The following is a 12436-nucleotide window of genomic DNA, read 5'->3' on the forward strand; positions in this document are numbered from 1 at the left end:
TGCTGATGACAGAGAGCTTGATCCCATGAACCATGAGATCATGATCTGAGCCAAAGTCAGATGCTTGACCAACTGATACCACCCAGGCGCCCTGAGAGAGAATCTCAAGCAGGCTCCATGCTCATGCCCACGACCCTGGGATCATGACCTGAGCCGAAATCAAGAGTCAGACGCTCAACCAACTGAGCCATCCAGGTCTCCCTAACTTTAAGATTTAAAACACAGGAGTGAGTGTTAGGAAGATGAAAAGGAATATAAATTTAATATTTTACACTAGACATTGAAAATACCTTTAAAAATGAAAATAAGTCTTTCGATGGGGAAAAAATGTTCTTAAGGCCAAACAAGGTCTCAACACAGCCAGTGTCACATTTGGGAAGGTCTATAGGACTCCTTTTAGTATTTTTAGGTTTATTTTTGGAATCAGGGCCATCTTCAGAGCAAACCAGTTGAACACTTCTGCTATTTCCTCCTACAAAATTAATAAAAGAAAATCTTAGCTATCTATATTTTTAATAAATTACAGCAAAAAATTATTTAAAATCTAAGATACTGTCATCTTTTGGACCTATATTCCCATTTTCTTCTTCTCTACATGTGTTTTTAATTCACAAAAAGTACGATACAAACATTATTTCTAGCATACAGAGGTTAAGATGGTGGTGGTAGTCGGCTTACAAAACAATCCAAAAGAATAAAGTACAAGGACTATGAACAGACAAGTTAACAGAAGAAATACAAATATCTAATAAACTCATAAAAAGATGTGCAATTTTACTAGTGATCTTGGAAATGCAAATTAGAATAAGATACCATTCGCTTTTCGCCTTTTAAATTGGCAAAACTAAAACAACTGGCAACCTAATTTTCTCAGAGGTATACATAAAAAAGCCATCATAAACTATTCCTGGGAACATAAATTTGTACAGTTATCTTCCGGAGGGCAACCGGACAATACCTACCAGGATGCAAATGTACTTTAGCCTTTGGCCTAGCAACCGAACTTCTAGAATTCTTTCCAACAGAAGTACTCACAGATATGCTCAAGGATATATGTATGGATATTCACTGCACATTTTAATGACAACAAAAGGTAACTTCCATTTCCACTAATAAGTGATGGTTAATTAAATTACGTTACATCCATTCCCTATTATGGAATAGCATGCAGCTGTGAAAAAGAGAGGGCTAAAATTGTACGTACTAACAACACATTCTCCAGTAAAAACAGCAAACTGCTTAACAGTACATACAGTATTGGTTAACTCTGCTAAATAAGTAGGTAGCAATATTTGCACATGCATAGATAAAGCTCTAACAGTGGCTAACCTTAAGAAGGGGGGAGACCTTTTACTTTTCTTTTACATACTTCTGTACTGTTTGAATTCTCAATGAGTACATAGCTGCATTTTTTAAGATAGACAGAAATAAAATGCATATAAAATCTTCAAGAATAGAAATAATGACATCGTTATTTTTCTTTGAAAGTTCTTGGTATAGCATTTTATTTCCAGTCATACGGCAATAGTTACTAATTTGTTTTTTATAAGAAGATTTTTCTGTGTCTTATTTATCATATTTACTTCTAAGAAACAGTTAAAGCTTACACTGAATTAAATATATACGTTTGCTAACTCGAAAAAGAATAACACATTAAAATTTGGAACTAATCAAAGGAACAAAAAACTTGACAGGGGATTAATATTACAGAACTTCACCTTGGTTTTATTTAAATATTTGTGTATTTCCCAGAGCAGGATCTGTAACTACAGAACTGTGACTATGGAGCATGAAAACCACAGAACTATGAACTTCTTCAGGGAAGGAAGCATGTCTTATTCATGTAAACACAGGACCTGGCATAGAGAAAGTCCTCAATAAATGTCTGTGACTTCAATTCGGTAACAGAGACTAAAGATTGATAAGAAATAAAACATTTCTGAAATGATAAAGTTCTTATGAGAAAAGAATGATGGACTATTGAAACTAAAGGAGGACTTACAGTCAGACAAAAATAACCTATATATGGGGAAAATCACCAACATGTTTTTTAGTAAGTGGAAAAAGGAAATCAGTTGCTAAATAATATTTAATTCTATTTGTTTAGAAGAAACTATGCTTATAAATGTCGAAGTAACAATTTGTTCCATGTGCAGGTTTACTCTAACCACATTTCGTGTTTATAAAATTTTAATCAACTAAATTGACATATGTATGTTTATTTTCAAGATTAATACGATCTCTGGATGCTCACAATTTTTTAAATCTTTCAGATATTTTGGTACAGCATATAGTTTAACAGAGGGTCCCCTTATAGAAATTTCTTTTATAACAGATCAACTTACGACAAAGGGATAATGGTCTTTCTTCTAAAAATCCACCTCCACTTCTAATCCAGAACTGTAAGTAAAGGATACTTTTTCTAATATCACAAGTATTTGCAGTTAACAATGTTACAAAGTCTTTCACATCAGTTCTAAAGTTCTCAGCTAAGCAGATCATCTGTAGGTAGCTGGCAACATTTAGCTGAGCAACAAACAGAGAAAGAAGAAAGAAACATGGTGAATTGTAGAGTTAACAGAAATACATCAGTAATACATATCTAAAAGTAGGACAAATTTCACTAAAATTCACAATATCTTAGCTCTTGAGAGTGAAACTGATCTAGAAAAATATAAAGGAATATACTTCTAAATTAAAAAGATTTTACATATACTTATTTTATTAACTATACAGTCTAAAAACAGTAAGGAAACTTTTATGGGAAATTTTCCAACACGAACCCTGGAGGCAAGGTTATTAAACCTTGAGAAATTCCCTTAAGCTTAAATAATGGTACAACTTGATGGAATATTTCACAGCCATTAAAATTATAAATGTGAGTACTATAGAAGAAAAAAAATGTGAATACTACAATACTGAAAAATACTCATATAATTTTTAAAAGCCAGAGTTAGAAAATTATATCAATGCATGCACAAACGTATACATGTAAGTTAACAAGAAACATTATGAGACAAAATGAAAACAAAAATCAAAAAACAAAAAACCCATATAATTTCTTAAGAATAAATGGATCAAGTAAAAAATTTCATTTTATTTAGCATTTTCATCAATATTGCTATAATATTTTTTTGTAAAATGACAAAACATATACTCTTCTCTTCCCGCTGTTTATGGAAAGCTTTCTACCTTGAAAAGCTGACACAAATAAAATTGTATTTACATTTTGCATATTTTACAAGATCACTAGCATTTTTACCTTGAAGTTAACAAGACAATTAAAAGATTTCCTCTATTAAATTTTTGACTTTATTTTATGTGCATACATTACTCCTGAATACTTCTGGGACTTTTGCTTCCCACAAACTAGGAATTCTTTCAATAACAAAGACCCTATTATCAGACACACCTTGCCTTCAGTAATAACTATAAACCCTACAGTCAGTAACAAATAAATATAAAAAACAAACTACTTGAAGGCACAAGAGAGTAACCAGAGCAGAAGATAACTGAAGGGAAATCAACACTTGGACAAAAGAAAATGGCCCTGGATGAACTCCCATCCTCTCCTACCTCCTCTAAATTGATTTTTGACTGAGGGCAGGTGGCAGCAATGGTGGCTAAAACTCAGACACAAACTCACAGTATTGCTGGCCTGAACCAGAGGATAGAGTTTGGGATGATGGCCGTAGCTGGAAAGTGACAGGGGAGTTCAGTGAAAATAGGGAAACAGAAACTCTAGCTGAAAGAAGAATGCAAATCCCTGGTTGATACCTGAACTTCCCATGTGTGGGCCTCGCTCAAAGCAGCCCAGCTAACACGAAAAGAACGGAACAGAAATTTTAGCTGCCACATACTACAGGAGAATATTTGTTCACACAAACATAACAGAATCTACAATATATTCACAAAGTACAAGGAAAAAGTCTCAAATCCAGAAATATATAAAAGACACAACGCAGGATGACCGTATTATCCTAAGAATGCAAGACTGGTCTGACATCCAAAAATCAAACAACATCATTCACCATAGTGATAGAATTAAAAAGATAAACCAGATGATTGTTTCAAAAGACAGGAAAAAACCCACCAGACAAAATTTAACACCATTCACAATAAAAATACAGCTAACCGATAAAGACCATCTATGAAAATATACAGCTAATATCACACTTAATGGTCAAGAATGCCTTTCACCCTACCATCAGGAACAGGGCAGAGATGTTCACTCTCCTAATCAGCAATGTACTGAAGATACACTGGCACTATCATAAGAAACCATCTTTTACAGAATTGTGATATATGATTTATGATCAAAATTCGAAACTTACAAGTGAAGGAGTACTGAAATTAATTTCTTCAAAGCAGCCATCAAACATTAAACTAAATGTTGGATCTATAGGAAAAAAAACATTTTAAAAAACCATTAAGACCATTAAATTACTTTGTCCAGTTATACTTTTTCTATGAAAATATTCTGTATCTCATTGGTAATAAAAATATGCAAATTATAAATCATTAAGGAAGTGAATTTTTATCTTGACCTAAAACAATTGATCTTTTAATTAAACTGTCATGTAACCTTTGAATAATACAATTTATATCAATATTTTTAGAGGACAATCACTAACAGTCAAATGACCCATTAATTTATAAGTGGAGTCTGACATAAACATTTATTTTCCTCTAGAAATTCATAGCAGAGATATGCTACTGAATATGTGCAATGAAAAATATTAGAAAACAGTGTTATAATTCAGTGTTTATAATGAAAAAAAACTATGAGTTTTAAAATTGAACACCAAACACTAATTATTAGGAAGTTTAGAGCAATCAGGCTGGTTACAACTTACTTTAAAATAGGCAATAATCCATATGGAAGTGTTCTCAGGGGTTAAGGAATGGCTAAGTTCAATATTAAGGAACTGCAGAAAGGCTGGGTTCCATAAAAAGTTCTGACCAGTGAATGATGATTGGTGCCATTTGCAAGGTAACATATTAATTTTATAATTACTCAAAGCTGCGAACTGATCATAAATTTGAGTAATTCTTCATTTAAGAAATGATCTAGGAGCCTCCAAATTTTAGAAAAAAAAAGTTAATTTACTAGTAGACTTTCATTTTTTATTTTTTAATGTTTGTTTATTTTTTTTGAGAGATTGAGAACATGAGCAGGGGAGGTGCAGAGAGGTGAGGGGGGTGGGACAGAGGATCCGAAGCAGGCTCGCTGCTGACAGCAGACAATCCAAAGTGGTACTCGAACTCACAACCGTGAGCTCATGACCTGAGCTGAAGTCAGACACTTAACTGAATGAGCCACCCAGATGCCCCTACTAGTAGACCTTTTTTTTTTTTAAGTTTATTTATTTTTTGAGAGACAGAGTGCAAGCAGGGTAGGGACAGAGAGAGAGAAGGAGGACACAGAATCTGAAGCAGACTCCAGGCTGTGAGCTCTGATGCAGGGCTCAAACTCACAAACTGAGATCATGACCTGAGCCAAAGTCGGATGCTTAACCAACTCAGCCAACAGGCGCCCCTTTACTAGCAGACTTTTAATTTTTTTTTTTTAACGTTTATTTATTTTTGAGACAGAGAGATACAGAGCATGAATGAGGGAGGGTCAGAAAGAGGGAGACACAGAATCTGAAACAGGCTCCAGGCTCTGAGCCGTCAGCACAGAGCCCGACGCAGGGCTCGAACTCACAGTCTGTGAGATCATGACCTGAGCCGAAGTTGGCCACTCAACCGACTGAGCCACCCAGGCGCCCCACTAGCAGACTTTTTTTTTTTTTTTTAATTTAATTAAATTTTTTTTTTTAATATATGAAATTTACTGTCAAATTGGTTTCCATACAACACCCATTGCTCATCCCAAAAGGTGCCCTCCTCAATACCCATCACCCACCCTGCCCTCCCCACTAGCAGACTTTTAAAGGAACATTTCTAACTAAAATTTGAGGCTTTCTCAAATATTTTAACCAAAAGTAATTAGCTGTAAAATCACTGTTACCTACCACTTGTAGTAAGGATTACAGGTCTTTTAGTTGTTGCCATGAATGTTTTGATTGCATTCAAAAACCCAGCATCTTCCTCAAAAATGACATCAACCTAAGAACCATTTATGAGAATATTAGTGTACTGAGTAACAAAACATGTGCTGGATATGTCATGTACACATACTAGATACACTGTAAGTCTGTCAGAGACAAAGTTTATGAATTTATTAAATTTATGAACACTGTGAATTCAGCCCACACTGAAAGCTTAAAATGTTTTACACCATTATAAGTAAAAAAAATTATCAAATAAATATTAAACCAAAAAAAGCAGTCACCTATACCTGAACAAGTATGAATCAGAATAATTTCTATAATCACTGAACAATAATTAATAACCCTGAATTGCATTAATCATCTTTCTGAAAAATTCTTCTATGGTTGCAGTTTCATTCACTTAAAATTCAAATAGATCCAAGTCTTCCTGACTTTCTTGGCTATTTTACAACCCTTCACAGTAACACATGTAGTAATCTGTAGAATAAGGTTTTTTTTAATGTTTATTTATTTTGAGAGAGACAGAGAGAGAGAGAGAGAGAGTACGCATGCATGCACAAGTTGGGGAGGAGCAGAGAGAGGGAGAGACAATCTTAAGAAGGCTCCGCAATGTCAGAGCAGAGCCTGAAGCAGGGCTCGAGCTCACGAACTGCAAGATCATGCCCTGAGCTGAAATCAAGAGTCGGACACTCAACTGACTGAGCCATCCAGGCACCTCATACAAAAATTTGTATTATAAGATATCATGAACGTATGTCCACAAGCCTACCTCCTCAAAAAGAATGAGAGATGTTGCGTTTTTCCTGTTGGATTCCTCAGCTCCAAATTCTTTGACATTTGACTTAGTTGTGTTTGTAGATTTAGTCTGAATAATTGGTTTCTGTTCACAAGAATTTTTGATTCCTGCATAAACAAAATATTAATATTTTAGATTCAAATCAACCTTTAACATAACACTGGATATTTCTGCAAACTAAGCTCAAAGTGAAACCCCCTATCAAAACTGAAACAAGGGTGGGGGAAGAAAAAAGCTGAAACAAAATATCAAAACTCCCATATGTATGACCTTCAAAGTAGCTGAGGTTTAATAAATAGCAGTAGGAGGTACCTGGGTGGCTCAGTCAGTTGAGTGAACAACTCTTGATTTCAGCTCAGGTCATGATCCCAGGGTTGTGGGATCGAGCTCCGTATCGGGCTCCACGCTAAGCCTGGAGCCTGCTTAAGATTCTTTCTCTTTCTCTCTCCCTCTCCCCACCTCCCACCCTCCCCTTTCCACTGCTTGTGGTCTCACTCTCTGTAAAAATAATAAAAATAGGGGCACCTAGGTGGCTCAGTCAGTTGAGCGTCCGACTTCGATTCAGGTCATGATTTCATGTTTGGTTTGTGAAACCTGACCCAGAGCCTGCCTTGTATCCTCTATCCCACACTCTCTCTCTCTCTCTCTGCCCCTCCCCCACCCACACTCATTCTCCCTCTCTCAAAAATAAACATTTAGAAAAATAAATTACAGAAAAATAAAAAAGAATTAGAACATTAAAAAAATAAATAGCAATAGGAACTCATGAAATAGGATATTTTATGTATGAAGGTCATTATTAAAAAATATCACATATATTTTGTCAATTTAATGTCTTACCTTTATTATTTTCCAGAAGTACTATTTCTTCATTTTTTTTTGGCTTAGAAGAAACTTTAAAGTAATTTGCCAAAGTTTTAGGCGGAAGTGTTCGTTTTGGTACGCTACTTTGTGGTGACTGCGGAGGAAGTTTCCTTGGTGATGTAATAACTTTCTTAGGAGAGCTTAATTTTTCTGCCAAAACCAAATTTACATAAAGGTAAATATTCTAAAAGTTAAACAGATGGTAAGACTGAGTTATCCACAGCCTATATTTCTAGTCTTACCAGTTAAAAATTGATACAGAAGTTTTCTTTCATTCTTACACTGTGTACAAATATTAGCATATTGTTACAGTTATTCTATCATCAGAGAAGGTAAAACTGGGCATTTGGAAAAGACATTCTTTTCCAAACAAACATACATCCTTGAAGCAAATAATGTTCATAATCCCTCCATTCACTTTCTGTACATCTGCTTGGGTTCAGAGGAGGCTGGAGGAAGAGAGATAATGTACATACTGAGCACAGACAGAACACTGTTATCCAACTTCAGTTTCCCTATAGTATGTGGATATCACAAGCAAAGAATGTTTTTTTAAGGATACTATGGAGGATCAATACAAAGTTTAAAAGCAAATGTTTGATCTCTACCCTCCTGAGGTCCCATGGCACCAAGCATTTGTACCAGAGCATGTCTTTTCTCCCCTCCAAGTGCTCTGATTCAGTCCTCACATGTGCAATTATTAGGAGCACGATCTTTTCCTGTACCATCATATGTGCACAATTCCATGACTGTATCTGTCCTATTCTTTTTCTTGCACCCCATCTCCACAGATCTTATGATATTCTTTGCATATTACGGATGTTTGAAAACTTAACGAAAATTTTGAATTTGAGATATTATCCTAGACATCACTATTATGTCATAAACCCAAGCAGGCTCCACACCAGCAGCCCAGAGCCCAGCATGGGACTCGAACTCACGAATCATGAAACCAGGACCTGAGCCAAAATAGAATTGGACGCTCAACCAACTGAGCTACCCAGGTGCCCTGGAACATAATCTTAAAATAAAAAAATATTTCTTTATATTGAAGAGATTGCGATTTATAAAAAACTCACTATTTTGTCCTTATTTTTCTAATTTTGGCATAGTACAAGGATTGTTTGATCATGGATTGGCATCAGTCCAAAGACTGGTTTTAGAGAATAAATGCCAAGGGGCACCTGGGTGGCTCAGTAGGTTAAGTGTCCAACTTCGACTCGAGTCATGATCTCGCAGTTCGTGAATTCGAGCCCCACATTAGGTGGGGTCTGGAGGATTCTGTGTCTCCCTCTCTCTGTGTCCCTCCCCTGCTTGTACTCTCTCTCTCTCAAAAATGAACATTAAAAAAATTAAAAAAAAAAAAAAGAAAATACATGCCAAATTTAAATAATATACCTAGTAGGTAGTAGATACTTGGCTAAATTTTATTGATATATTCTTTTCTTTTCTTTAATATATATTTTTGAGAGACAGACAGACAGGGTATAAGCAGGGGAGGGGCAGAGAAAGAGGGAGACACAGAATTCAAAGTAGGCTCCAGACTCTGACCTGTCAGCACAGAGCCCAATAGAGGGCTTGAACTCACAAGATGAACCGCAAGATCATGACCCAGGCCGAAGTCATACGCTTAACCGACTGAGCCACCAGGTGCCCTTATTTCTATAATCTTCTTAAAGGATCTTTCACCAAAACAATCAGCTCCATGGAGAAGTAGCTACCTTTTAGGTCTGGAACATCTTAACAAGCCAGAAAGCAAAAACAAATATCAAAGATTACTGGGGCTATGTGTAAAGGACACGAGCCAATTAAGTCAGGTTACTGCTAGTCAAAAAGCACAAAAAGAAAAAAGGGCTCTGCATTTGGCCAAGACATATACTGGACTTACCAATCTATCTGAAATAACAGCAAAAAACTAAGCATAATATATGAAACAATGCTTTTTAAGACTTTGGAAATAATGCAAAAAAGGACAGTGATACCTAAAAGAAGAAACAAACAAGGTGAACCCCAGGAATTGCCTGGTTCCTGCCTTGAGACAATGTATAGGCCACAGTGAAGAGGGGGAAGCCAGTCCAGAGGTTTCCTTGAGTTCAGGAGACTGAACAGGCCTCCAGGGAGGCCAAGGCTGATTGCAATCACAGGGCAGAATAGTGAAGAGCAGAGACCTCCACGGAGTGTTCCAGAAATCTGCAGAGCGTCTCCCTCAAGCCTTCAATGGAGTAGTGATCAGTGAAAGATTAGAAGAAATAATCTAAGGCTTACAAAGAGCTGGGAACAGTTCCTCTTCCCATTAGAGAGAACGGCAAACTTCAGAATTAATGGGGAAGTGGACAGAGTACTCAGAAGGACTTTACCTAAGCAATTGCAAAATTTGTCTTACACTAAATGCTGCTATGGTCTTGCTAATATAGCAGAAGACCCAAAATGATCAAACTGTTTCTAGGTGACTTAAATGTATTCCAGAACAAAATTCAAGAATAGTTATGGGAATGTAGAAATGTCCAATACCCAACAAGGGGCACCTGGACAAAGTGCACAAAGTCTGACATCTGATCACAATTATCAGGCACCAAAAAGGCATGAAAATACAATCCATAATGAAAAAAAAATCAATTAACTGAACCCAACTCAGAAATGACACAGATGACAGAATTAATAGACAAGAACACTAATTAATAAACAAGAACACTATGACTAAAATAGTCATAACTGTGTTTCTTCTGTTCAAAAACTTACAGGAAAAATTGGGCATGGTAACACAGAAACTATAAAAAGGACCCAAGTCAAGCTTCTAGAAATGAAAACTACAATGTATGAAATAAAAAAATACATTGGATGGCACTGACAGTATACTAGATACTGCAGAAAATAAGATCTGTGAACTCGCATAGTTAGAAACTATCCAAGATGAAACATGCAGAGCAAAGGAAGACTGAAAACTTGCACATGCAATCATCAAGCTAGAAGACAACTCAAGGTGGTCTAATATATATATATAATTAAAATTGTCAAAGGAGAGGAGAAGAGAAAAATTATTTGAAGAGATAACAAGTGCTGGAGAAGATGTGGAGAAAAGGGGAGCTTTGTGCGCTGTTGAGGGGAATGTAAACTGGTTCAACCACTATTGAAAACAACATGAAGTTTCTCCCCAAAACTAAAAACAGATCTGCTATAGTTGTGCTTCTGGGAAACAAAAATGGGATCTTGAAGAGATATACACACTCCCATGTTTACTGCAGCATGATTCACGACAGAATGTGCTATGGAAACAACCTAAGTACCCATGCATGAATGGATAAAGATGTGGTATATATACACAATGGAATATTATTCAGCCGTTAAGAAAGAACATCCTGCCATTTATGACAGCATGCACGGACCTGGAGCACATTAGGCTAAGTGAGGTAAGTCAGACAGAGAAAAGCAAGCACTGTATGACATCACTTATATATGGAATCTAAAAAATCAAACTCACAAAAACAGAGAGTAAAATGGTGGTTGCCAGGAGAAGGGGACCGGGGACAGGATAGATATTGTTTAAGGTACAAACTTGCAATGAGTAAATAAATCCTAGGGATCTAATGCACAGTATGGTAAATACAGGCAACATTGTATTATAATCACCAAACTTCCTGAGACTATAACTATTCCAACCACTAAAAAGAAGTGATAATTATGTAACATGATAGAGATGCTAATTATCAATGCAATGGCAAGCATATTACAATATAGAAATGTATCAAATTAACACTTGTATGCCCTAAATTTATACAATGTTATATGTCAAACCTGTTTTAATTAAGAGTAAAAAAGACACAATGCTTGGAATTTCCAGATTTGATGAAAACTATAAACACATACATCCAAGAAGCTCAACAAACCCCAACCACATGAAACATGAAGAAAACTCCAGCAACCCACATCAAAATCACAGCTGTTTAAACTAGTGACAAAAAGAAAATTGTAATAGCCACAACGAATAATCAACACAAAGGACTGAAACACATTAAATAGATACAAATCCATGAGTTCCTCATAATACTAAAAAAAAAAAAAGTAGACTACCCAAAAACTCATTGGATAACTTTAGAGATTACTAGGGCACCATTACTTTAAGAACTGATAAATGAAAGAAAAGAATGGGAGTGCCTGGGTGGCTCAGTCCATCAAGCGTCTGACTCTTGATTTTGGCTCAGAAGTCATGATCTCATGGTTGTGGGATTGAGCCCTACGTCAGGCTCTACGCTGAGCACAGAGACTGCTTGGGATTCTCTCTCTCTGCCCCTCTCCCCCACTCATGCTCTCTCTAAAAAAACAAACAAAATAAATTTTTAAAAAGGAAAGAATGAAACATTTCTCATGCCTTTCCTGTACAAATTGTATGTCAAAGTGTCCAAACAACTGATGAAGAGAAATTCTCCTTACAATTTCAACTAATAAATTCAGAAAGGCTCAGTGAATTACAAAATCACCCATTTTTAAACTCCTAATGAAACAATCTACTAGATAAAGATCATTCATGGCTACATAAAAGAGTGATGGAGAACTTTATAATGGATGGATCAGCCTGAAAACAACTGAACTCACTGAGCCATGTGAATATCACAAAAGTTATCTTCCACTTTGATGCCATAGGAAGCTCACAGCCCCGCCTATGCATGTATGGTAGCCCTGAAACAGAACCTTAATCTAATCAATATCACAGATCTAACTGCCA

General features: G+C 36.0%; 1 protein-coding gene across 3 annotated transcripts in view; it reads right to left on the reverse strand.

Annotated features, from left to right (window-relative positions):
• The window catches only part of ATAD5 (ATPase family AAA domain containing 5), a 45710-nt gene that overhangs the window by 4101 nt on the left and 29173 nt on the right, over positions 1-12436 (reverse strand). For all 3 annotated transcript variants that reach the window (XM_058703239.1, XM_058703238.1, XM_058703240.1), the window contains exons 15-20: positions 7693-7866; positions 6826-6959; positions 6018-6111; positions 4335-4399; positions 2346-2526; positions 291-472 (exon numbers count right to left, since the gene is read on the reverse strand). In XM_058703239.1, coding sequence (XP_058559222.1) covers positions 291-472; positions 2346-2526; positions 4335-4399; positions 6018-6111; positions 6826-6959; positions 7693-7866 — 830 coding nt within the window. The remainder of the gene's footprint in view (positions 1-290; positions 473-2345; positions 2527-4334; positions 4400-6017; positions 6112-6825; positions 6960-7692; positions 7867-12436) is intronic.

This window comes from Neofelis nebulosa, chromosome 16, assembly GCF_028018385.1.
Source record: "Neofelis nebulosa isolate mNeoNeb1 chromosome 16, mNeoNeb1.pri, whole genome shotgun sequence".
Lineage (NCBI taxonomy): Eukaryota > Metazoa > Chordata > Mammalia > Carnivora > Felidae > Neofelis > Neofelis nebulosa.